The 27,997-nt window shown below is 44.1% G+C and overlaps 1 protein-coding gene across 1 annotated transcript in view; it reads right to left on the minus strand.

Annotated features, from left to right (window-relative positions):
- The window catches only part of LOC126187875 (putative fatty acyl-CoA reductase CG5065), a 483,618-nt gene that overhangs the window by 244,371 nt on the left and 211,250 nt on the right, over positions 1-27,997 (minus strand). Inside the window, exon 3 of the mRNA XM_049929207.1 lies at positions 11,343-11,591. Coding sequence (XP_049785164.1) covers positions 11,343-11,591 — 249 coding nt within the window. The remainder of the gene's footprint in view (positions 1-11,342; positions 11,592-27,997) is intronic.

Here is a 27,997-nt window from a genome sequence, read left to right on the forward strand (position 1 = left end):
GGAATTGTGAGGAAGGTATTTTTCAGAAAGTCCGATGGCATGTCGCCAGATTCATACATTCTACGAACCAACGTCTATTTTAGTACACCAAAACTCACGACGATGGCAATATCAATACGCACAGGGGTCAAAGTAGTGGACGTAGGCGAGAGCTGTGAACGGATCAACCCACCTACGCACGCCTGGCTTCCGAGATAAGTGCACAAGAGCAGGCTGAGAGAGCCGGTGCGTTGGGAAACCGGTGGCGGCTTTCATTTTGTTCCCGCAGACTCGCACGCACACTGCGGGAGGCTGTCCGGTGAGCAAACAGCAGACCCGCTTTCGGCGCGGCGCGCGGACCACGTGCCGTGCTGTATACCAGGGTTTCGCAACCACTGCCGGGCCCTCGTCTCCGGACAGCTTCCTAGCCCGCCTTAACGAATTACAACACTCAGTGACGCAAACGTCCAGGGCCCTCTGTAACGTAGCGTCCGGACACTTCAGTTGCCAAACAGCACCGGCAGAATTACCTTCGACAATGAGACTTGATTCCCAGCAGATTCCTTGTTGTCGTGGTCTTTAGTCCGAAGACTCGTTCATGCAGCTATCCACGCTGATCTAACATGTGCAAGCATCTTCACGGCGGTATAACTACACTTCAACCACTTTATTAAGTTCAAGTATCGATATGCCTTTATAGTTTCTACCCGTTGCAAGATGGTCATGTCATTTTGGTGTTTGTATGTTATCGATGGGCACTTCAGAGAGAGAGAGAGCAAGTTACGTTACTGTTAAACAATCTTTGGTGTTGTCGTGGCACAGTCTTTGCCTCTGCGCAGTCTCACACATTCTTAGTTGAAGTGTGACGGACGTATTCAGTAGTGCTGTGAGGACTTGTGATGGTATCTGTTAGATGATGAAAGATTGATTGTAAAGGACAGCAAGGATGAATATGAAGTATATATCAAAAAGCGAGAAGGAGTTTTTTAAAGAGAAGTCCGACTTGAGACTACGGCACTGCGCACCTAATGGAAATGAATATTGGCAACTTGTTAACTTGCTCAGAGCTGAGAGGAATATCACCCCACTCCCTGAATCATGCATTAAGATACCAACTGATTACGCTGTTTGATTTTTATATGAATTCTCTGTTAACACTGCACACTTTTTGAAACATTGTTCTTTTTGTTAAGCATAGTATTGTTTAGACCAATGTTATGTGAGAAGACCACGCGAAGTTTCACTTTGTCTTTTTGAACACATACGTCATTCTAAAATCGTTGTCTTGGAATAGCAGTTCATAGGAATAGTTACTCTCTCCATTCCACTGTTTATCATTACGTATTACCACATTTCACCATGTGTTATGCAACAGATTGAATAGAGTTTGGAAAGTTTATTTAGAAATAGAAGTCTAGCTTAACCGCTGCCTGCTTGCTGTTGTGCTTTAGAGAAACTTGCAACAATGTTGTCAAGACGCGAGGTAAGTGGATATTTTGATTAGGGCCAGATAATTGTTTTACGTCAGTTGCGATTTTAATATAAAGACAAGTTGCAGTCGCATCACTTACAGTTCAGTTCAGTTGAAATTAGCCTCTGTTTAGTCAAAGGTTAGCATACGAATTTAACTTGGATAACAGTTTGTGGGTACATAGTTTTGGTAATACGTAGACTTTTATACTATGAGAGGTAAATTAGGACTAAATTTCATAGAGAAATATATAGGGGGGACTTAATACCCTATGCTTCATTTGATTACCAGATTATCTGTTCCTTGACGCCTTAGAATGTGTCTTATCAATTGGTCCCCCCTTTTCGTCAAGTCCTGCCACAAATTTATTTCCTGCCAATTCGGTTCAGTACCTGTTGTCTTTTAATCTGATCTGCCCACCTAATCTTCAGCATTGTCTTACAGCATCACAATTCGTGTCCGGACTGTTCATCTTTACACTCTTGTACATAATTTGCTACAGTAACATCTTGTCTAAATTTTGATCAATGGTCTAGTAACAGTATGAGGACCAAGAGAAAATGGTGTAGCTGTTCTTGTCTTTCTTGAAAGAAAGGTACAAAACACATTTTGAGCAACACACGAATGTATACTGACGACATCCAGGACATTTGCGGTGATTTCCTTCGGCATTCCACGTAGCGCAGTGGTCGTTACAGTAACTTCTTACCCCTGGGCCACTTTTTCTTTCTTGTCTCTATGTCCTGCTGGATTTATTGTGCCTGTTTAACCCCTCTTTTGTCCATATCTTCCTGTGTTACGAAAACATTGCACCGCCACCGTCCCAGATTATTTCTAATTCAAGGGTTCCTCAGAAGGTTTCTTCTCCAATAGTAATGCACTATAAAGGATCCAAGAACGTCTAACTGAAATATCAAACAAATAGTAAACAAGACCGAAATATTTTTATAAATCTAAGTTTCCTTTAAATTTCTTTTGTTCCTTAGTGAGGGAGAAGCTAATTCTTTTCCATGTACACTGGATGCGTTTGTTAGTTGCTTTCACGCTTTTAGGTTCGCCGTTCTTGTGTGATTGCTTGCGAGCACAGTCAGTGGTTTTGCTGTTATTATGATTGATTAGAGAAATATGTTCATCCTCAACCCTTTATGAGGTACTTGCAGAAAAATATGAGAACTCTACATTCTCTATTTTATCTTCTGCTGAGAAATCGTTTTCAGAAATGGTGTAACCATGTAATTCATTTGGATTCATTGTAGGATTGTCATCACTGCAGCCGCCAAAGTCACTCAGTACATAACTACTCCCACAAGCTAAATCTAATAACTGCCGTACGTCCTCTGCAGCAGTGCCTTTGATCAAAAAACCACTGTGATTGAATAATCGATTCATAACGAAACTACAGCCGTAATTTTTCCCGAGGACATGCAGCTCTACTGTATGATTAAATGATGATGGCGTCCTCCTGGGTAAAATATTCCGGAGGTAAAATAGTCCCCCATTCGGATCTCCGGGCGGGGACTACTCAAGAGGACGTCGTTATCAGGAGAAAGAAAACTGGCGTTCTACGGATCGGAGCGTGGAATGTCAGATCACTTAATCGGGCAGGTAGGTTAGAAAATTTGAAAAGGGAAATGGATAGGTTAAAGTTAGATATAGTGGGAATTAGTGAAGTTCGGTGGCAGGAGGAACAAGACTTTTGGTCAGGTGATTACAGGGTTATAAATACAAAATTAAATAGGGGTAATGCAGGGGTAGGTTTAATAATGAATAAAAAAATAGCAGTGCGGGTTAGCTACTACAAACAGCATAGTGAACGCATTATTGTGGCCAAGATAGACACAAAGCCCATGCCTACTACAGTAGTACTAGTTTATATGCCAACTAGCTCTGCAGATGATGAAGAAATAGATGAAATGTATGACGAGATAAAAGAAATTATTCAGGTAGTGAAGGGAGACGAAAATTTAATAGTGATGGGTGACTGGAATTCGTCAGTAGGAAAAGGGAGAGAAGGAAACATAGTAGGTGAATATGGATTGGGGGGAAGGAATGAAAGAGGAAGCCGCCTTGTAGAATTTTGCACAGAGCATAACTTAATCATAGCTAACACTTGGTTCAAGAATCATGAAAGGAGGCTGTATACATGGAAGAAGCCTGGAGATACTGACAGGTTTCAGATAGATTATATAATGGTAAGACAGAGATTTAGGAACCAGGTTTTAAATTGTAAGACATTTCCTGGGGCAGATGTAGATTCTGACCACAAACTATTGGTTATGAACTGCAGATTGAAACTGAAGAAACTGCAAAAAGGTGGGAATTTAAGGAGATGGGACCTGGATAAACTGAAAGAACCAGAGGTTGTAGAGAGTTTCAGGGAGAGCATTAGGGAACAATTGACAGAAATGGGGAAAAGAAATACAGTAGAAGAAGAATGGGTAGCTCTGAGGGATGAAGTAGTGAAGGCAGCAGACGATCAAGTAGGTAAAAAGACGCGGGCTAATAGAAATCCTTGGGTAACAGAAGAAATATTGAATTTAATTGATGAAAGGAGAAAATATAAAAATGCAGTAAATGAAGCAGGCAAAAAGGAATACAAACGTCTCAAAAATGAAATCGACAGGAAGTGCAAAATGGCTAAGCAGGGATGGCTAGAGGACAAATGGAAGGATGTAGAGGCTTATCTCACTAGGGGTAAGATAGATACTGCCTACAGGAAAATTAAAGAGACCTTTGAAGATAAGAGAACCACTTGTATGAACATCAAGAGCTCAGATGGAAACCCAGTTCTAAGCAAAGAAGGGAAAGCAGAAAGGTGGAAGAAGTATATAGAGGGTTTATACAAGGGCGATGTACTTGAGGACAATATTATGGAAATGGAAGAGGATGTAGATGAAGATGAAATGGGAGATAAGATACTGCGTGAAGAGTTTGACAGAGCACTGAAAGACGTGAGTCAAAACAAGGCCCCGGGAGTAGACAACATTCCATTAGAACTACTGATGGCCTCAGGAGAGCCAGTCATGACAAAACTCTACCATCTGGTGAGCACGATGTATGAGACAGGCGAAATACCCTCAGACTTCAAGAAGAATATAATAATTCCAATCCCAAAGAAAGCAGGTGTTGACAGATGTGAAAGTTACCGAACTATCAGTTTAATAAGTCACAGCTGCAAAATACTAACGCGAATTCTTTACAGACGAATGGAAAAACTGGTAGAAGCCGACCTCGGGGAAGATCAGTTTGGATTCCGTAGAAATGTTGGAACACGTGAGGCAATACTGACCTTACGACTTATCTTGGATGAAAGATTAAGAAAAGGCAAACCTACGTTTCTAGCATTTGTAGACGTAGAGAAAGCTTTTGACAATGTTGACTGGAATACTCTCTTTCAAATTCTGAAGGTGGCAGGGGTAAAATACAGGGAGCGAAAGGCTATTTACAGTTTGTACAGAAACCAGATGGCAGTTATAAGAGTCGAGGGGCATGAAAGGGAAGCAGTGGTTGGGAAAGGAGTGAGACAGGGTTGTAGCCTCTCCCCGATGTTATTCAATCTGTATATTGAGCAAGCAGTAAAGGAAACAAAAGAAAAATTCGGAGTAGGTATTAAAATTCATGGAGAGGAAGTAAAAACTTTGAGGTTCGCCGATGACATTGTAATTATGTCAGAGACAGCAAAGGACTTGGAAGAGCAGTTGAACGGAATGGACAGTGTCTTGAAAGGAGGATATAAGATGAACATCAACAAAAGCAAAACGAGGATAATGGAATGTAGTCAAATTAAGTCGGGTGATGCTGAGGGAATTAGATTAGGAAATGAGACACTTAAAGTAGTAAAGGAGTTTTGCTATTTAGGGAGTAAAATAACCGATGATGGTCGAAGTAGAGAGGATATAAAATGTAGACTGGCAATGGCAAGGAAAGCGTTTCTCAAGAAGAGAAATTTGTTAACATCGAATATAGATTTATGTGTCAGGAAGTCGTTTCTGAAAGTATTTGTATGGAGTGTAGCCATGTATGGAAGTGAGACATGGACGATAACTAGTTTGGACAAGAAGAGAATAGAAGCTTTCGAAATGTGGTGCTACAGAAGAATGCTGAAGATAAGGTGGGTAGATCACGTAACTAATGAGGAGGTATTGAATAGGATTGGGGAGAAGAGAAGTTTGTGGCACAACTTGACTAGAAGAAGGGATCGGTTGGTTGGACATGTTCTGAGGCATCGAGGGATCACAAATTTAGCATTGGAGGGTAGCGTGGAGGGTAAAAATCGTAGAAGGAGACCAAGAGATGAATACACTAAGCAGATTCAGAAGGATGTAGGTTGCAGTAGGTACTGGGAGATGTAGAAGCTTGCACAGGATAGAGTAGCATGGAGAGCTGCATCAAACCAGTCTCAGGACTGAAGACCACAACAACAACAACTTAGAACTCAATCTCAAATAATAATGATCACCAACCCAAATAATTACATCCAACACAAAAAACAAACCACTTTAAGAGAATATTTAAACACAAGTCGTGACAAGGCAAAATAGCCTGATCAGTGTTGTGTGTCAATATTCACGCAATGTTGCGATGTGCAACGTACACAGAATGTCTTGCTAAATCTGAAGTTGAATGATTTCCACAGCTTTTCTTGTGGTATACGGTTCTAAATACTTACTTTAGTCTATGTAATTTTTTCCTTCATCTTAGATTGGCTCTTAACAAGGCAAATACAGTCTGCAAGTCAGCAACTTTCGCACTCATACAGAGAGGTTACCGGAAGTCCGCAGTGCATCCAAGTACTAAATGCCTACAGGCAGAGTTACTCAATGAAGTTCTTTGCAACTGTGAAACTTGGATTAGCTCCCTAAACTCCCAGCATATGTGCACAAAGCAATTTTACAATCAAATGGTTCAAATGGCTCTGAGCACTATGGGACTCAACTTCTGAGGTCATTAGTCCCCTAGAACTTAGAACTAGTTAAACCTAACTAACCTAAGGACATCACACACATCCATGCCCGAGGCAGGATTCCAACCTGCGACCGTAGCGGTCTCACGGTTCCAGACTGCAGCGCCTAGAACCGCAAGGCCACTTCGGCCGGCAATTTTACAATCCATGCTGCAGATATGCAACACTGTGCACTTAACGGATAATGTTGTTCTATGAATTTTTACCGAAGTTCTAAACAGTGGCGCATCAACAAAATTAGCGCTACGCCAGACAGGTCTTCCGGCTGCAGAATCATAGAGCTTCTTTTGTGAAGCCGGCTGGGTCGCTAGTTAAATACAGAAACTAAAACACGAGGGCTGTTCTGAAAGTAAGGTCCGATCGGTCGCGAAATGGAAATCACAGCGAAAATCAAAATGTTATGTTTGGAACAATTAACTACGCTTCCAACTACTTCTCTACGCAGTTGCCGCTCCGAGTCATCCGTCGTAGAATTGTACCAACTTTCCAATACCGTCGTCATAGAAGGCAACCGGCTGTGCTTTCCACCACTTCTCTACGCTGATCTGCAGCTTTTTCCCTGTGCCATGATGTTGTCTTCACAGCCAGCGGTTCACATGAGCAGACATGTACATCAGAGTGTGCCAAGTCCGGGCTGCTATGGTAGGTAGTCTAACACTTCCCATCGAAAACGCTGCAGGGACGTTCTCATTGCCCGTGCAATGTGCGGCCAAGAGTTGTCCTGAAGAAGGAAATGCATGACAGTTGCGCTGTGTGGGCCTGCATGAAATCAGGCGAAATCTCTCAGCAGATACTGATGCTTGACGGGAGACTCTATCTTCCAGGCCTCTTTACGTGTTCATTCTGCGCTCAGAATTGAAAAGACCGACATGACGAGATCGACGCTCATACTAGAGACACTGTTCAACACATTTATGCAAAACTTCATCGGATTTTCTCTGTGGTTTCCGTTTTCCGATACATCTGACGTTACTTTTGGAATAGCCCTCTAATTTTTTGTTTAAAAAGTGTAAGGAGTGTTTCAGAAATCTCCATTACATTGACTAAATATTAATTGGGTATCGAAAACAATATAGCCAACGTAAGGCTATTCTTTGCATTGCGTAAGATTGGAAATAAATAAGCACTCAGATATCAATAATGACAATCTGAGGGCGAAACATGGGAGCGCGATTCTAATCATTGTTGTGGGGCGAGGTCTGTCTGACAGAGTAAAATTTCAGTAGTGTTGGTCGAGAACTAGAAGACAAAAGACGTGTCATGTTGCCCTCACGTCGGTGATGGCAGATCTTACCACACTCAAGACCTGATTTCATTTATATGGCCAGGAGACATTTAGATGGCTTAACTACGCTTGAAGATGGAATTCAAGGAAAAGTTCGCAAGCACAGTGTAAGCGCAATTTCAGGGCTATGCTCGTAATTTTAGTCCGACTTTTCAATAATCCCATGTTTTGCTTATTAGTTAAAATAATTATTCAGAATGAGATTTTCACTCTGCAGCGGAGTGTGCGCTGATATGAAACTTCCTGGCAGATTAAAACTGTGTGCCCGACCGAGACTCGAACTCGGGACCTTTGCCTTTCGCGGGCAAGTGCTCTACCAACTGAGCTACCGAAGCACGACTCACGCCCGCTACTCACAGCTTTACTTCTGCCAGTACCTCGTCTCCTACTTTCCAAACTTTACAGAAGCTCTCCTGCGAACCTTGCAGAACTTGCACTCCTGAAAGAAAGGGTATTGCGGAGACATGGCTTAGCCACAGCCTGGGGGATGTTTCCAGAATGAGATTTTCACTCTGCAGCGGAGTGTGCGCTGATATGAAAACAGGAGAGCTTCTGTAAAGTTTGGAAGGTAGGAGACGGGGTACTGGCAGAAGTAAAGCTGTGAGTACTGGGCGTGAGTCGTGCTTCGGTAGCTCAGTTGGTAGAGCACTTGCCCGCGAAAGGCAAAGGTCCCGAGTTCAAGTCTCGGTCGGGCACACAGTTTTAATCTGCCAGGAAGTTTCAATAATAATTATTCTCCACATCTAATTCATAAATATGCTGTGTTTATTAAATGTTAAAAATGGTTCAAATGGCTCTGAACACTATGGGACTTAACATCTGAGGTCATCAGTCTCCTAGAACTTGGAACTACTTAAACCTAAGGACATCACACACAACCATGCCCGAGGCAGGACTCGAACCTGCGACCGTAGCGCCTAGAACCGCTCGGGCACAAGTATTAAATGTCAATGTAACTTTCAAATTGAAATAATTTGTTACTCTGGCTCTCAAGCAGTATTGATACGTATCAGGTCATTGACAGGCATTCCGCCATTATTAATTGTTGTCAAACTGTTATTGGTCATGATGATTTCTGAAGTTTTTAATAGACTTAATTCATGAAGTCCCTTCTTACAAGCTATTTAGTAGTTAACAGGACCCAAGCAAAGTCCTTTTTATTAAATTCATTCCTAGTAACAACAAGCTTTAGCCGCTGATGCTGCATGTTGTTGCGAATTGCTGTAAACCACTTGGAAAAAGGCAGTCGTGTAAAGAGGTGAGTGAAAAACTTAGGGTCAAAACAGAGGCATTGACACACCACAGCATGTCATGTACTCTAATCCAGTAAATTCCGTTGCACAAGCGAGATTCTATACCATGTGTAAATTCATATTCAAATACGGAGTCAGATAGCTTATCAAAACATTAGTTTTAAGATTTTCATGTAACGATCCGTTGCACAAGCGAGATTCTGTACCATGTGTAAATTCATATTCAAATACGGAGTCAGATAGCTTATCAAAACATTAGTTTTAAGTTTTTCGTGTAACGATCTGTTGAGGGCTTAAATGACACTTAAACTGACACACAACGCGCATACAGATTCCGATTACTGATAACTAAGGTTGCTTATCGAGTCCATTTTCACCAACGAACATAAGCTTTATTTGTTCTAGGAACCTGACAAAAGAAACGCGCACACTATCGGCACTAGATCACAATTTTTGGCAAATTATGTGGTCATCATTGTCAAAGATATTTTTAATAACATAATTTGGGAAATGAATGGATCGTTACATGTTGTCATACAGCTTCATTATGGATGGAGGTGTTTTTAAGCTACAAGTTCGCTTAAATTTAAGCCAAAACGCTTACCGAGATATCAAGCTTCGTAACGGACATTACCGAGCGAGGTGGCGCAGTGGTTAGCACACTGGACTCGCATTCGGGAGGACGACGGTTCAATCCCGTCTCCGGCCATCCTGATTTAGGTTTTCCGTGATTTCCCTAAATCGTTTCAGGCAAAATGCCGGGATGGTTCCTTTGAAAGGGCACGGCCGATTTCCTTCCCAATCCTTCCCTAACCCGAGCTTGCGCTCCGTCTCTAATGACCTCGTTGTCGACGGGACGTTAAACACTAACCACCACCACCGTAACGGACATTAACCGTTATATCGACGTAAGCCACGTCACGACTACGCCGTCTTCAGTGACACAAACTGTTACACGCTATTACGAGGGCAGTTCAATAAGTAATGCAACACATTTTTTTCTCGGCCAATTTTGGTTGAAAAAACCGGAAATTTCTTGTGGAATATTTTCAAACATTCCCGCTTCGTCTCGTATAGTTTCATTGAGTTCCGACAGGTGGCAGCGCTGTACGGAGCTGTTAAAATGGCGTCTGTAACGGATGTGCGTTGCAAACAACGGGCAGTGATCGAGTTTCTTTTGGCGGAAAACCAGGGCATCTCAGATATTCATAGGCGCTTGCAGAATGTCTACGGTGATCTGGCAGTGGACAAAAGCACGGTGAGTCGTTGCGCAAAGCGTGTGTCATCATCGCCGCAAGGTGAAGCAAGACTGTCTGATCTCCCCCGCGTGCGGGCCGGCCGTGCACAGCTGTGACTCCTGCAATGGCGGAGCGTGCGAACACACTCGTTCGAGATGATCGACGGATCACCATCAAACAACTCAGTGCTCAACTTGACATCTCTGTTGGTAGTGCTGTCACAATTGTCCACCAGTTGGGATATTCAAAGGTTTGTTCCCGCTGGGTCCCTCGTTGTCTAACCGAACACCATAAAGAGCAAAGGAGAACCATCTGTGCGGAATTGCTTGCTCGTCATGTGGCTGAGGGTGACAATTTCTTGTCAAAGATTGTTACAGGCGATGAAACATGGGTTCATCACTTCGAACCTGAAACAAAACGGCAATCAATGGAGTGGCACCACACCCACTCCCCTACCAAGAAAAAGTTTAAAGCCATACCCTCAGCCGGTAAAGTCACGGTTACAGTCTTCTGGGACGCTGAAGGGGTTATTCTGTTCGATGTCCTTCCCCATGGTCAAACGATCAACTCTGAAGTGTATTGTGCTACTCTTCAGAAATTGAAGAAACGACTTCAGCGTGTTCGTAGGCACAAAAATCTGAACGAACTTCTCCTTCTTCATGACAACGCAAGACCTCACACAAGTCTTCGCACCCGAGAGGAGCTCACAAAACTTCAGTGGACTGTTCTTCCTCATGCACCCTACAGCCCCGATCTCGCACCGTCGGATTTCCATATGTTTGGCCCAATGAAGGACGCAATCCGTGGGAGGCACTACGCGGATGATGAAGAAGTTATTGATGCAGTACGACGTTGGCTCCGACATCGACCAGTGGAATGGTACCTTGCAGGCATACAGGCCCTCATTTCGAGGTGGCGTAAGGCCGTAGCATTGAATGGAGATTACGTTGAAAAATAGTGTTGTGTAGCTAAAAGATTGGGGAATAACCTGGTGTATTTCAATGCTGAATAAAACAACCCCTGTTTCAGAAAAAAAATGTGTTGCATTACTTATTGAACTGCCCTCGTACTTAGGTGTTCTAATTCAATTGCTCAGTGTGTAAGATAGCACGTTAACAGGTGTGCCGCAGCAGAGTAAACAAGTGAAGGTCACCTCTAGTTTTTTGAGTGTCTTGCAAAGCTGCAGGACGTTCCAGGTGCCGAGCAGGTTCATCCGTATGGAGTCCTTGAGCTTGGCCTCCAGTCTGAGCGTGGCGGCGCAGTGGAAGACGACGCTGACCTCGCGCCGCACCACGGCCAGGTCCTGCTGGCTCAGGCCGAGGTCCTCCTCCTGGACGTCGCCGTGCAGGAACACCAGCTTCTCCAGCCGCTCCGGGCACTCGCTGCGCACGCGCTGGAACACCTGCAACAGGGGGGCGTCGCGTTCCTCACAGCTCTAACACACTGTTTTAGCCTGGCCGCTAGATGAGACGCAGGTCCGTGACGCAGGGTGACTCACGGTGAGTTTTTGCGAACCACGCAACTGAATGGTCCTGCGCACGTTAGGAGCGCAGCGTGACGTGACGCAGTCCCTGCGCTCGGTGACCCTGCGGACCGCAGTCTCCTGTACGCAGTTTACTGCGAGGCTCGCGGTGGTTCTGGCTGTCGGTAGCTCGAAATGGAGGAAAAGCTAATTGAAGCCGTACGTGTTCGCAAAGTTCTGTATTATACGAGCCATGAAGATTACTTGGAAACGAAGCTGAAAGCTGAGAACTGGGAGGAAGTGGCCAAGGAAACGGACATACGAAACGGTAAATTTCATTGTATTTCGTTGTTAACATTCTACATTGACATTGTTAAAACTCTGTAGCAAATTTTCGTGATGTGCTCTATCCTGGTTAAATGTTTATCAAAAAAGATGCCTAGGTTCCTTACAATATCATTCCTTACTAGCGTGTAGGCCTCCATATCTACCAGTGAAAACGGAATAGATGGATTTAACCACGTCTTTGATATCAATATAGAATCGAAACTGTCGTCCGAGTAATGACACACAGTTCTCTGAGGACTGTTTAAATTGATTTGTTGTTGGATAGTCCTTATGACTAAAGGATTCTGTTTCTGCTACGAAAATACGGTTTCTGTTAACTGATAATTATGAAATTTGTTCACTTCTCGCTATATATACAGTAGCCCTGGCGACAGCAAGGGCTATTCTCACCAGCTACTCTGCCCCTCCTGACTCACGCCGTATGGTCCTCCTCGGACCTTCTTTGGCGTGAGAACCTGTAGCCAGTTTCATCAAAGCGATGTAACACACCGTTTCGAACTCAAACTCAGAATCGGGATCCGATTCTGAACTTACATCTACACTCCTGGAAATTGAAATAAGAACACCGTGAATTCATTGTCCCAGGAAGGGGAAACTTTATTGACACATTCCTGGGGTCAGATACATCACATGATCACACTGACAGAACCACAGGCACATAGACACAGGCAACAGAGCATGCACAATGTCGGCACTACTACAGTGTATATCCACCTTTCGCAGCAATGCAGGCTGCTATTCTCCCATGGAGACGATCGTAGAGATGCTGGATGTAGTCCTGTGGAACGGCTTGCCATGCCATTTTCACCTGGCGCCTCAGTTGGACCAGCGTTCGTGCTGGACGTGCAGACCGCGTGAGACGACGCTTCATCCAGTCCCAAACATGCTCAATGGGGGACAGATCCGGAGATCTTGCTGGCCAGGGTAGTTGACTTACACCTTCTAGAGCACGTTGCGTGGCACGGGATACATGCGGACGTGCATTGTCCTGTTGGAACAGCAAGTTCCCTTGCCGGTCTAGGAATGGTAGAACGATGGGTTCGATGACGGTTTGGATGTACCGTGCACTATTCAGTGTCCCCTCGACGATCACCAGTGGTGTACGGCCAGTGTAGGAGATCGCTCCCCACACCATGATGCCGGGTGTTGGCCCTGTGTGCCTCGGTCGTATGCAGTCCTGATTGTGGCGCTCACCTGCACGGCGCCAAACACGCATACGACCATCATTGGCACCAAGGCAGAAGCGACTCTCATCGCTGAAGACGACACGTCTCCATTCGTCCCTCCATTCACGCCTGTCGCGACACCACTGGAGGCGGGCTGCACGATCTTGGGGCGTGAGCGGAAGACGGCCTAACGGTGTGCGGGACCGTAGCCCAGCTTCATGGAGACGGTTGCGAATGGTCCTCGCCGATACCCCAGGAGCAACAGTGTCCCTAATTTGCTGGGAAGTGGCGGTGCGGTCCCCTACGGCACTGCGTAGGATCCTACAGTCTTGGCGTGCATCCGTGCGTCGCTGCGGTCCGGACCCAGGTCGACGGGCACGTGCACCTTCCGCCGACCACTGGCGACAACATCGATGTACTGTGGAGACCTCACGCCCCACGTGTTGAGCAATTCGGCGGTACGTCCACCCGGCCTCCCGCATGCCCACTATACGCCCTCGCTCAAAGTCCGTCAACTGTACATACGGTTCACGTCCACGCTGTCGCGGCATGCTACCAGTGTTAAAGACTGCGATGGAGCTCCGTATGCCACGGCAAACTGGCTGACACTGACGGCGGCGGTGCACAAATGCTGCGCAGCTAGCGCCATTCGACGGCCAACACCGCGGTTCCTGGTGTGTCCGCTGTGCCGTGCGTGTGATCATTGCTTGTACAGCCCTCTCGCAGTGTGCGGAGCAAGTATGGTGGGTCTGACACACCGGTGTCAGTGTGTTCTTTTTTCCATTTCCAGGAGTGTATTAACATAGCAGAAGTAGTCGCCATCTCTGCCAGAGCCAAAGTTCCTCAGCAAACTGCGTATTGAAACTGCGATCCAACTTGCGATGATTGTCGCCGTGACTCACGCTGCCGTGAGGAATTCGGGGTGAGCCCCCTGCGTCACCTCACGGGCCTGCGTCTCATCTTGCGGCCCGCCTAGCGTGACGAAGTCCACACCGGGCGCTGACAACGACTCAAATGTTCTCGAGCTTCCAGCACCGTCAAGCTTTTAAAATGACAGCCACTTTCGACCAAGTACTCCTTGGCCATTGTCAAGTGAAATGATGCATTTCACTAGACACTGGCCAAGAATTAGTTGGTTGAAAGTTCGCGGCATTCTAACCACTTGGCGCAACTGGAACCCCGAGAACATTTTTATTCAATGGTACCGCCACTAGACTCTGGATTCTTACATCAGACATTATTTTATGAACAACGTGTAGTGAACCGTTGTCATGAAGAGAAAAAAGGTTTAAGAGTAGGAGACAAACTCACCGATAGGAAAATGAGTAAGAGCTTAAGTGTGAAAAGCTCTACTTCCTGAAAGGATCATGTGGCTAAAACTAAAATATCAGTTCTTATCCAAGCTATTACATAATAATAATGATTCTAGTTCATCAAATATTATCAGAAGATTAAATGCGCATGAATAATTAGGGTTACAGAGTAGCTGCCTTCCACATTACATAGCACAAAAGCTCTCGTCCTAATAGATTTCCATTATGACTTTTATCTTCTTTCCTACTGCTCGCATTTGACCGTTTCGCAAAAGCTCAAAGCCAAGGAAAAATGAACTGTTTCTGATGCAATATTTTGAACATGGCTGTACTACTGAAATTGTTACAGAACATCAGATATAAAAGACAGCCACCCAGTTGCAATAAATCATAGTTTTCAAATAAACTTTACCATGGTTTCCACAGATTTAAACCAGTCTTCTTCGGAAGGACAAATCCGCATACAATGCGATGACATAATTTATACCGAAAACGCCATGGACCAATATTACGTGTCTAACACAATATACTCTCTACAATAAGTGTAGGAATACCACAAAAAAGGTATGGCTCAGAGCCATTTGAACCATTTGAACCGTAGACAGCTGCAAATATGTGCACGTGAAGAATAAAGATGCAAAATGTTAATAAAGTCTGCGTCATTAGTAGTTTTCACTTAAAAAATTCGGAGGCACTACTTTTCAGTTCGCACTCGTATTTTTACGCAGCCATACCCCTGGAGTTCTGCTATGGGTGCAGTATTTGACTTTACAGATTTTTAATTTGGTAAAATTTTCAAGTCCACAGCCCTGTCGATTCATTCCCCACAACGCTGTGTTCACACTTTTATACTCTTTCAGCACGTGGCGTCATCTCACTTCGCTTTGCTGCTGTACTTTACTGATTAATTTCTCTGCCTGGACTGTGATTATTACAGTAGAGTACATTATATTCGCTGTACTTCTTGCGGGTTAGAGCTTTTTGAAATGAGGACAAGTAACGACAGCTACGTTGTCTTCGGAAAATCTAAAAGAGACTACGTGAACAGTTGTAACTGTTAGAGATTGGTACTATCCAGCATTTCTGTGTAATTTATAATTTCCGTGAAGCTCTCAAAATTTAGTACTGGCACAGTTCATGAGAGCTCCATCATAAATGTTCCATTTTGACTCGACAACTGCCATCGAGACAAACGACTTGTTGCAATAGTAGTGGAAAGAAATTTGTCATATACTATAAACATCAGCTTCGGTCCAGGGAACAAAGAAATATTCTAAATGAGCCACTGCTTAAACGGGAAGCTTTTCCCGTTACCGGCAATTTCGCAACTTTAAACTCAGTCCCATCACTTTAACACACTGAGAGTTTTTACTATATTCACAAATCATCCCTAATTCGAGGAATATTCCTTGTTTGTTGTTGTTGTTGTGGTCTTCAGTCCTGAGACTGGTTTGATGCAGCTCTCCATGCTGCTCTATCCTGTGCAAGCTTCTTCATCTCCCAGTACCTACTGCAACCTACATCCTTCTGAATCTGCTTAGTATATTCATCTCTTGGTCTCCCCCTACGATTTTTACCCTCCACGCTGCCCTCCAATACTAAATTGGTGATCCCTTGATGACTCAGAACATGTCCTACCAACCGGTCCCTTCTTCTTGTCAAGTTGTGCCACAAACTCCTCTTCTCCCCAATTCTATTCAATACCTCCTCATTAGTTATGTGATCTACCCATCTAATCTTCAGCATTCTTCTGTAGCACCACATTTCGAAAGCTTCTATTCTCTTCTTGTCCAAACTATTTACCGTCCATGTTTCACTTCCATACATGGCTACACTCCATACAAATACTTTCATAAATGACTTCCTGACACTTAAATCTATACTCGATGTTAACAAATTTCTCTTCTTCAGAAACGCTTTCCTTGCCATTGCCAGTCTACATTTTATATCCTCTCTACTTCGACCATCATCAGTTATTTTGCTCCCCAAATAGCAAAACTCCTTTACTACTTTAAGTGTCTCATTTCCTAATCTAATACCCTCAACATCACCCGACTTAATTCGACTACATTCCATTATCCTCGTTTTGCTTTTGTTGATGTTCATCTTATATTCTCCCTTCAAGACACCATCCACTCCGTTCAACTGCTCTTCCAAGTCGTTTGCTGTCTCTGACAGAATTACAATGTCATCAGCCAACCTCAAGGCTTTTATTTCTTCTCCATGGATTTTAATACCTACTCCGAATTTTTCTTTTGTTTCCTTTACTGCTTGCTCAATATACAGATTGAATAACATCGGGGAGAGGCTACAACCCTGTCTTACTCCCTTCCCAACCACTGCTTCCCTTTCATGCCCCTCGACTCATATAACTGCAATCTGCTTTCTGTACAAATTGTAAATAGCCTTTCGCTCCCTGTATTTTACCCCTGCCACCTTTAGAATTTGAAAGAGAGTATTCCAGTCAACATTGTCAAAAGCTTTCTCTAAGTCTACAAATGCTAGAAACGTAGGTTTGCCTTTCCTTAATCTTTCTTCTAAGATAAGTCGTAAGGTGAGTATTGCCTCACGTGTTCCAGTATTTCTACGGAATCCAAACTGATCTTCCCCGAGGTCGGCTTCTACTAGTTTTTCCATTCGTCTGTAAGGAATTCGTGTTAGTATTTTGCAGCTGTGGCTTATTAAACTGATTGTTCGGTAATTCTCACATCTGTCAACACCTGCCTTCTTTGGGATTGGAATTATTATATTCTTCTTGAAGTCTGAGGGTATTTCGCCTGTCTCATACATCTTGCTCACCAGATGGTAGAGTTTTGTCAGGACTGGCTCTCCCAAGGCCTTCAGTAGTTCCAATGGAATGTTGTCTACTCCGGGGGCCTTGTTTCGACTCAGGTCTTTCAGTGCTCTGGTCAAACTCTTCACGCAGTATCGTATCTCCCATTTCGTCTTCACCTACATCCTCTTCCATTTCCATAATATTGTCCTCAAGTACATCGCCCTTGTATAGACCCTCTATATACTCCTTCCACCTTTCGGCTTTCCCTTCTTTGCTTAGAACTGGGAGCTCTTGATGTTCATACAAGTGGTTCTCTTATCTCCAAAGGTCTCTTTAATTTTCCTGTAGGCAGTATCTATCTTACCCCTAGTGAGATAAGCCTCTACATCCTTACATTTGTCCTCTAGCCATCCCTGTTTAGCCATTTTGCACTTCCTGTCGATCTCATTTTTGAGACGTTTGTATTCCTTTTTGCCTGCTTCATTTACTGCATTTTTACATTTTCTCCTTTCATCAATTAAATTCAGTATTTCTTCTGTTACCCAAGAATTTCTACTAGCCCTCGTCTTTTTACCTACTTTTCAGTAGTAAGCGCAATATTCACAGCACAATTCTACATATTTTTCTTAATTTATTTATCGTGGTATAATTTGAGGTATCAAGGCCGCACTTATATCTAACCATGTTTTCTACGTATTGTACGTAATTTCTAGGAAGACATATGTTACAAAGGACACATTTAATATGGTGCACAGGTGTGGCCAGCACTTGGATGGGCGACCATCCGGGTCTGTAGAGCGCTATTGTTGGCAAGCGGGTCGCACTCGTCCCTTGTGAGGCCTTATGAGGCTCTGCTTGACTGAGCAGCAGCTTCTCCAGTCACGAAAACAGACAACGGCCTGGAGAGCGGTGTGCTCACCACAAGCCCCTCCATATCCACGTACGATGACACCTTTGAGTGATGATGACATGGCGATCGGTCGGTACCGTTGGGCCTTCCGAGGCTTGTTCGGACGGCGTTTAGAGATACACAGGGTGGTCCATTGATGGTGACCGGGCCAAATATCAAACGAAATAAGCGTCAAACGAAAAAACTACAAAGAACGAAACTTGTCTAGCTTGAAGGGGGAAACCAGATGGCGCTAAGGCTGGCCCGCTAGATGGCGCTGCCATAGGTCAAACGGATATCAACTGCGTTTTTTTTAAATAGGAACCCCCATTTTTTATTACATATTCGAGTAGTACGTAAAGAAAGATCAATGTTTTAGTTGGCCTACTTTTTTCGCTTTGTGATAGATGGCGCTGTAATAGTCTCAAACGTATAAGTACGCAGTATGACGTAACATTCCGCCAGTGCGGACGGTATTTGCTTCGTGATACATTACCTGTGTTAAAATGGACCGTTTACCAACTGCAGAAAAGGTCGATATCGTGTTGATGTATGGCTATTGCGATCAAAATGCCCAACGGACGTGTGCTATGTATGCTGCTCGGTATCCTGGACGACGTCATCCAAGAGTCCGGACCGTTCGCCGGATAGGTACGTTATTTAAGGAAACAGGAAGTGTTCAGCCGCATGTGAAACGTCAACCACGACCTGCGACAAATGATGATGCCCAAGTAGGTGTTTTAGCTGCTGTCGCGGCTAATCCGCACATCATTAGCAGACAAATTGCGCGAGAATCGGGAATCCCAAAAACGTCGGTGTTTAGAAAGCTACATCAACATCGATTGCACCCGTATCTTATTTCTATGCACCAGGAATTGCATGGCGACGACTTCGAACGTAGTGTACAAATGGTTCAAATGGCTCTGAGCACTATGGGACTTAACATTGAGGTCATCAGTCCCCTAGAACTTAGAATACTTAAACCTAACTAAGGTAAGGACATTACACACATCCATGCCCGAGGCAGGTTTCGAACCTGCGACCGTAGCGGTCGCGCGGTTCCAGACTGTAGCGCGTAGAACCGCTCGGCCACACCGGCCGGCTCGTAGTGTACAGTTCTGCCACTGGGCACAAGAGAAATTACGGGACGATGACAGACTTTTTGCACTCGTTCTATTTAGCGATGAAGCGTCATTCAACAACACCGGTAACGTAAACCGGCATAATATGCACTATTGGGCAACGGAAAATCCACGATGGCTGCGACAAGTGGAACATCAGTGACCTTGGCGGGTTAATGTATGGTGCGGCATTATGGCAGGAAGGACAATTGGCCCCCATTTTATCGATGGCAGTCTAAATGGTGCAGTTTATGCTGATTTCCTACGTAACGTTCTACCGATGTTACTACAAGATGTTTCACTGCATGACAGAATGGCGATGTACTTCCAACATGATGGATGTCCGGCACATAGCTCGCGTGCGGTTGAAGCGGTATTGAACAGCATATTTCATAACAGGTGGATTGGTCGTCGAAGCACCATACCATGGCCGGCACGTTCACCGGATCTGACGTCCCCAGATTTGTTTGTGTGGGGAAAGTTGAAGGATATTTGCTATCGTGATCCACCGACAACGTCTGACAACATGCGTCAGCGCATTGTCAATGGATGTGCGAACAATAGGGAAGGCGAACTGCTCGCAGTTGAGAGGAATGTCGTTACACGTATTGCCAAATCCATTGCGGTTGACGGGCATCGTCTTGAGCATTTGTTGCATTAATGTGGTATTCAGCATGCGTTCTCAGAAATGATAAGTTCACAAAGGTACATGTATCACGTTGGAACAACCGAAATAAAATGTTCAAAGATACCTACGTTCTGTATTTTTAATTTAAAAATCCTACCTGTTACCAACTGTTCGTCTAAAATTGTGGGCCATATGTTTGTGACTATTACAGCGCCATCTGCCACAGAGCGAAAAAAGTGATCCAACTAAAACATTCATATTTCTTTACCCACTACACGAATATGTAATAAAAAATGGGGGTTCCTATTTTTTAAAAAACCCAGTTGATTTCCGTTTGACCTATGGCAGCGCCATCTAGCTGGCCAACCATAGCGCCATGTGGTTTCCCCCTTCAAGCTAGACAAGTTTCGTTCTTTTCAGTTTTTCCGTTTGACGTTTATTTCGTGAGATACTTGGCCCGGTCACGATCAATGGACCATCCTGTATACAGTCAACAGCATCTAGAAGTAAATATGACAAAAAAGCGGGAAAAAAGCACTCGGTTTAAGGAAAGAAGTACAATTTATAACTGTTCATAAAAAACGGCCCTACAAAGGCAGATTCACAATTAGATTTAAAAATGGGGTGCAATAAAAAGGGTGGGTGGGGAAGAGAAAGAGGAACGCGGTGTAAAATAAGCAGTGAAAAGTGCAGCTTTTGTACGATGACATCGACATAATTCATTCCGGTCTTAGAGTCCGTGTTTTATAAGCTCTCTCGCAGTGCCCGAACGCCTTCTTCCGCCTTTCAGACGAATAAACTATTGAGTGCAGTAGAAAGTTGTGCTGGAAGAGCGAGGGACCGTGCAGCGGAGAGCGCCCGTCCTGACCCCGGCAACGTCTTAAGAAGTTGCGGTCGGCGGCCCACTTGGCCGTGGCTAGGAGAACGGGTGGGCCGGGCTCTCCAGCGCTACGCCGCAGCTATGAAGCGTACCTGCGGAGCGCTGCTAGAGAGCCGCTTGCACTTCCGCAAAAAATGGTTCAAATGGCTCTGAGCACTATGGGACTCAACATCTTAGGTCATAAGTCCCCTAGAACTTAGAACTAGTTAAACCTAACTAACCTAAGGACATCACACACACCCATGCCCGAGGCAGGATTCGAACCTGCGACCGTAGCAGTCCCGCGGTCCCGGACAGCAGCGCCAGAACCGCTAGACCACCGCGGCCGGCTGCACTTCCGCCTTCTAGCGTTCTCAGAACCCGTTATCGCAATATGTCGACACTCAAACTCGTTCCTGGACGAAAGCCAATATTTATGTTGCTATTCCCAAGCGTTTTCAGGGCATCCCTTTCCGCAGCGTCACGTACCTAGCACATAGTGCATACAGATAGTGTTGAGGATCAGTGGACAAAGTTCAAAACCGTCGTACATTATGCGTTAGATGAGTACGTGCCAAGCAAGATCGTAAGAGATGGAAAAGAGCCACCGTGGTACAACAACCGAGTTAGAAAACTGCTCCGGAAGCAAAGGGAACTTCACAGCAAACATAAACATAGCCAAAGCCTTGCAGACAAACAAAAATTACGCGAAGCGAAATGTAGTGTGAGGAGGGCTATGCGAGAGGCGTTCAATGAATTCGAAAGTAAAGTTCTATGTACTGACTTGGCAGAAAATCCTAAGAAATTTTGGTCTTATGTCAAAGCGGTAGGTGGATCAAAACAAAATGTCCAGACACTCTGTGACCAAAATGGTACTGAAACAGAGGAAGACAGACTAAAGGCCGAAATACTAAATGTCTTTTTCCAAAGTTGTTTCACAGAGGAAGATTGCACTGTAGTTCCTTCTCTAGATTGTCGCACAGATGACAAAATGGTAGATATCGAAATAGACGACAGAGGGATAGAGAAACAATTAAAATCGCTCAAAAATGGAAAGGCCTCTGGACCTGATGGGATACCAGTTCAATTTTACACAGAGTACGCGAAGGAACTTGCCCCCCTTCTTGCAGCGGTGTACCGTAGGTCTCTAGAAGAGCGTAGCGTTCCAAAGGATTGGAAAAGGGCACAGGTCATCCCCGTTTTCAAGAAGGGACGTCGAACAGATGTGCAGAACTATAGACCTATATCTCTAACGTCGATCAGTTGCAGAATTTTGGAACACGTATTGTGTTCGAGTATAATGACTTTTCTGGAGACTAGAAATCTACTCTGTAGGAATCAGCATGGGTTTCGAAAAAGACGGTCATGTGAAACCCAGCTCGCGCTATTCGTCCACGAGACTCAGAGGGCCATAGACACGGGTTCACAGGTAGATGCCGTGTTTCTTGACTTCCGCAAGGCGTTCGATACAGTTCCCCACAGTCGTTTAATGAACAAAGTAAGAGCATATGGACTATCAGACCAATTGTGTGATTGGATTGAGGAGTTCCTAGATAACAGGACGCAGCATGTTATTCTCAATGGAGAGAAGTCTTCCGAAGTAAGAGTGATTTCAGGTGTGCCGCAGGGGAGTGTCATAGGACCGTTGCTATTCACAATATACATAAATGACCTGGTGGATGACATCGGAAGTTCACTGAGGCTTTTTGCAGATGATGCTGTGGTGTACCGAGAGGTTGTAACAATGGAAAATTCTACTGAAATGCAGGAGGATCTGCAGCGAATTGACGCATGGTGCAGGGAATGGCAATTGAATCTCAATGTAGACAAGTGTAATGTGCTGCGAATACACAGAAAGATAGATCCTTTATCATTTAGCTACAAAATAGCAGGTCAGCAACTGGAAGCAGTTAATACCATAAATTATCTGGGAGTACGCATTAGGAGTGATTTAAAATGGAATGATCATATAATGTTGATCGTCGGTAAAGCAGATGCCAGACTGAGATTCATTGGAAGAATCCTAAGGAAATGCAATCCGAAAACAAAGGAAGTAGGTTACAGTACGCTTGTTCGCCCACTGCTTGAATACTGCTCAGCAGTGTGGGATCCGTACCAGATAGGGTTGATAGAAGATATAGAGAAGATCCAACGGAGAGCAGCGCGCTTCGTTACAGGATCATTTAGTAATCGCGAAAGCGTTACGGAGATGATAGATAAACTCCAGTGGAAGACTCTGCAGGAGAGACGCTCAGTAGCTCGGTACGGGCTTTTATTGAAGTTTCGAGAACATACCTTCACCGAAGAGTCAAGCAGTATATTGCTCTCTCCTACGTATATCTCGCGAAGAGACCATGAGGATAAAATCAGAGAGATTAGAGCCCACACAGAGGCATACCGACAATCCTTCTTTTTACGAACAATACGAGACTGGAATAGAAGGGAGAACCGATAGAGGTACTGAAGGTACCCTCCGCCACACACCGTCAGGTGGCTTGCGGAGTATGGATGTAGATGTAGATGTAGATTCCCAGAGCACGGTATTAACAGCAATTCCTGCGTGCCTACACCGGTTGATCTGCAGCGGTTTTAAACAAATATATTTACAAAATTTTCATGAGGCAGAAACTGGGTCAAGGAGAGACTGAGATCCATAACTTTAAAGGGGAGCAAAAGCAAATCGCGCTGTTCTACAGCTCCGAGCGTAACAGATATCGGATTTTAACTAAATACTACAGACAGTCTCCCATAATTTACTTGAACATCATAGCCTTGATGAACATGCAGCTGATCTTACAGGAGTTGGCTCGTTCAGCTGCCTCTTATGACGTAGACGCAACAGTCAAGGAGGAAGGGTAACTGCGTCAGTTTGTTTATAAAGTCACATGAGATTTTACCAACCATTATATGTTTGTTGTAATGGGAATCCAGTCCAATATTAGCTGTCACAAGACTGGACACCACAGCATCTGGAAACTACATCATAGTAAGAGAGTCGAGCAAGCACAAGTCGCATGTTTCAGATTTATCACCCGGCCCCGGACGAAAGAGATAGCTTTGTTACCAAGAACAAACGCCATGGAAGGTTGAAGAACAGTTTCTACAACTTCACACACAGGCTGTCTCAAAAAAAGACACCGGTGAACTTTAGGAACAGGTTCCTTACACCAAAACAAAAAAAGTCTAGTAAACAAGTGCTCTAAAGCGCATGCCTTAAGAGATATGGGCACTTGTTCAGCTACGATACTATGAAACACGTCTCTTCTGTTGCAAGCTGTTTGATTTTCATATTGTGGGACGCACTGTATATTGCAGCGATCTGTGAGCTATACAGCAAATTACCGCCAGTATTAGCCACTACCTGTGTTTTTAGTTTCGCGTAAGGGGCGAAGGAGGACTATGTGTCTGCAGAGTGTCATCAGAATATCTCCAAAACCAAGCGGCAAAGACTTAATTCGAATCAATGACAGCGTTAGCGGCGAACACGGTGGTTCAACGCTGTTGTGAGTCAGACAACAACGATTTTTTTTTTTTTTTGCGTGAGGACGCTATTTTTAAATACATATTCGTCTTCGATCAGAAAAAATGAGTAAGTATGAGTGGAATTATTTGTCAACTAAGGTTATAAACGTGAATGCACAATCAGAGTTTAACTGGAAGATTATCCAAGCCTCACTGCTATTAGTCAAGAGCAGCGGTCTGTGTGCTAATGTAAATACGTGTACCGAACATCAGGTTATTGATTTCTAGTCCATTTGAGTCTGTCGAGTAGGGTTCGTGGAACAGTATCTTGTTGTAAGTAGACTTAACATTACAGGCCCTGTTGTTGACACCGACTAGCAAGATGCGCCGTTCTGTGTTTTTCTTCACCATGAAATACCATTAGATGTTTCTGGTGTTCTTCCGTGCGCGAGCTGTTTCTGACAGGTGTCGTGATTATTTGAAACTATTTGAATCAGGAAGAAACATCAGAAATTCTATCACCCTTTATGCTGACATTCTCCGCCCAAGAAACCTTCAAGTTTTTGTGCAGTGTGCAGTTCACCGCCAGAAGAAACGTACAACAGTGGAAAAGGGGACATGGAAAAACTGTAACGGAAGGAAAATAAATAGACTGTAGTGTCAACAGCTGTCCCTGTAAAACTAAACGCAAGTTCTCGAGTTATTGTTCGCAGCTCTGGAATAGTCTTCTTAGAGAATCACGCGATCACAAATTTAACTCCGATGAAATGAAACGAAATGTCGTGTGCCTAGGGCCTTCCGGAGGGTAGACCTGTCGCCTGGTGCAAGTCTTTCCAGCTGACGCCACTTCGGCGACTTGCGTGTCGATGGGGATGAAATGATGATGAAGACGACACAAAAACCAGTCCCTGAGCGGGGAAAATCTCCAACCCAGCCGGGAATTGAACCCGGTCCCTTTTCATGGCATTCCGCCGCGATGGTAATTTTTTTAATCTTATTTTCTTCGTTATGTTTGTTGTATTTGTTCCGGGCGGACGTCCCATGACGCTTGTTCAGGTTCATCGCTGAGCCATTAACTCGTTTTTTCTTTTTTTTTTTTTTCTTACAGGGAGCAGCTAACTTTCTGACCGAACACGCTGAGTTACCTCGCCGGCAGCATTCAGCTATCGAGGCGACTCAGCTCCGACACACGTTAGTGAATAAGTAACTCGATGAAATGACTTTTACAATCGCCTCATTGTTTTTATTATGATTTTTATCTTATCAAATGGCTCTGAGCACTATGGGACAACATCTATGGTCATCAGTCCCCTAGAACTTAGAACTACTTAAACATAACTAACCTAAGGACAGCACACAACATCCAGTCGTCACGAGGCAGAGAAAATCCCTGACCCCGCCGGGAATGGAACCCGGGAACCCGGTTCATCTTATCAATAACTGGAATAAAATTCCACTCTATTTTGGAAGGATCTCGAATTTTTAGGGCATATGGATGTGAAACACAGGTGAAAGTATAAGAACCTAGTTTAACGAGGCTATATCCTGCCCTATATCCTGTATGACTGCGATGTTTGTGCACTAGAGTAGGAAACATTACCTCCACAGGGTTACTAATAACCATTTACAGAATGCATACTTCATGGTGTTCCAGAACTCTATTAACGCTTGTTGATTTGCGTTAGCAGTAGTTTTGATGCTGGCAAAGGTTTCATTTTCTCGTCTCTATAAGTCAGTATACGCAACACTCATAAGCGTCTTCTGTTAACGTGTGAAACACGACACCAAGAGGCCGAAAGAAAACAACGGAATTTACGTTAGCGAGGATATGTTGCACAGTCACAGGGGCAATACTGCTTTCAAAATACACAGTAAACTGACGGTGCAATAAAAGCTTTGAACGAAATCAACCACTTTATTTCGAAGTTCACTCGTTTTTTTATTCTACAGTTCAGACAAACTGTTGTGGACAGACGTGTTGTTCGGCACTGAATCTTTCTCTTACAAATCAAAGTTAAAACATAGAGGAAGTAATGTTTCTGAAGCTATATTGAAGTATAGTTTCTGAAATTCGTACACATGAAGTTGTCGTGTAGGTCATCTCAGTAATGGACGTTCCTCTATACGTACTTATTGGCTAATTACAGCAACCAAATTTTGGTTTTTGTATCATCTCGTCTGTCGTGCAGAATATAAAAAATTTCCCAGACAGGAATACGTACATGTAAGCATTGGAAACAAGTGGTAATACACTTGTTATAAATTGAAATAATAATGAAGGAAAAACACCAAACTACATTTAAAAAATATGGAACACAGAGAAATAACATGGACAAGAAAACATGCCAATAATTTCCGATAAAGCTAGCGGAAATTTTAAATATCTAGAACAATTTCAGCGATCGACGACTCTCACAGTATTTGATCTGAAATGCTGTTCCAGTCGCTACGCTTATGTAAAATTTACTTAATTAAATTTTAATCATCAAACGTTTCCTTATCATTGAGGCCACTGGTTGCGGAAAGTGTCCATAGATCAGCTGGCTGTCAAATAAGTACCTGCTAGCTGTCATACGGTAAGTACACGTCATTAGACTGCTCATGTCCTACGGGAACGGATGCTAGAGTTTCTTCTGAACGTCGTCAGCAGCTTAAAGCCGTCCTCGAGGGCACTAATGAGATGTCTCACAATTGCATTTTTCATGTTCCGTTCATTATACCATTACTGACGACCTCTACCAAGGAAATTACATTTGTGGTTCAAATGGTTCAAATGGCCCTGAGCACTATGGGACTCAACTGCTGTGGTCATAAGTCCCCTAGAACTTAGAACTACTTAAACCTAACTAACCTAAGGACAGCACACAACACCCAGCCATCACGAGGCAGAGAAAATCCCTGACCCCGCCGGGAATCGAACCCGGGAACCCGGGCGTGGGAAGCGATAACGCTACCGCACGACCACGAGATGCGGGCTTACATTTGTGTTTCATGAAACTGAGACACAATCTACCAAGGAAGTTCGGTGCAACTCTCAAAAGTTCTCTGAAAAATCGAGTTTGAAGTTTTCCAAACGTCTTTAATTCCCTAAATCAAAGTCAGTCTTTCGGCGATTGCGGTAGAATGAGTCACTGGCCTGTGGGTCCCAGGTTCGATTCCTGGCTGTTGTAAAATTTTTCTTCTGCGAGCATTTCTGTGAAACGTTAGAAATTTAAAAAATGAAAAAATATATTTTGTAACTTTTTAATCCACAAAATCTTTATTATCGACGTTTAATAGAAGATCGGTAATTGCCGGCCGTTGTGGCCGAGCGGTTCTAGGCTCTTGATTCCCGAACCGCGCTGCTGCTACGGTCGCAGGTTCGAATCCTGCCTCGGGCAGTTAAGTAGTTCTAAGTCTAGGGGACTGATGGCCTCAGATGTTAAGTCCCATAGTGCTTAGAGCCATTTGCACCATTTGAAGATCGGTAATTAAGAATTTTTATTTCCAAGGAAAATTAGTTTTTTGTATGCGATATACAATCAAAAATATGAAGATGTGCAGTTTTCATGAACGGTGGTTATTAGACGTGTGATGAAATGATCGTGTGGCGTTATTAGCTGGGGCACCATATCTGAGACAGTTCGGCCGCCGAGCTGCAAGTCTTTTTGGTTGACGACACATTGGGAGACTTGCGTTTCGATGAAGATGAAATGATGATGACAACACAACAACCAGTCCCCGAGCGGAGAAAATCTCCGACCCGGCCGGTAATCGAACCTGAGCTGTCTGTATTGCAGTTAGA

The sequence above is a fragment of the Schistocerca cancellata genome, chromosome 5 (genome assembly GCF_023864275.1).
Source record: "Schistocerca cancellata isolate TAMUIC-IGC-003103 chromosome 5, iqSchCanc2.1, whole genome shotgun sequence".
In the NCBI taxonomy this organism is placed as follows: Eukaryota; Metazoa; Arthropoda; class Insecta; order Orthoptera; family Acrididae; genus Schistocerca; species Schistocerca cancellata.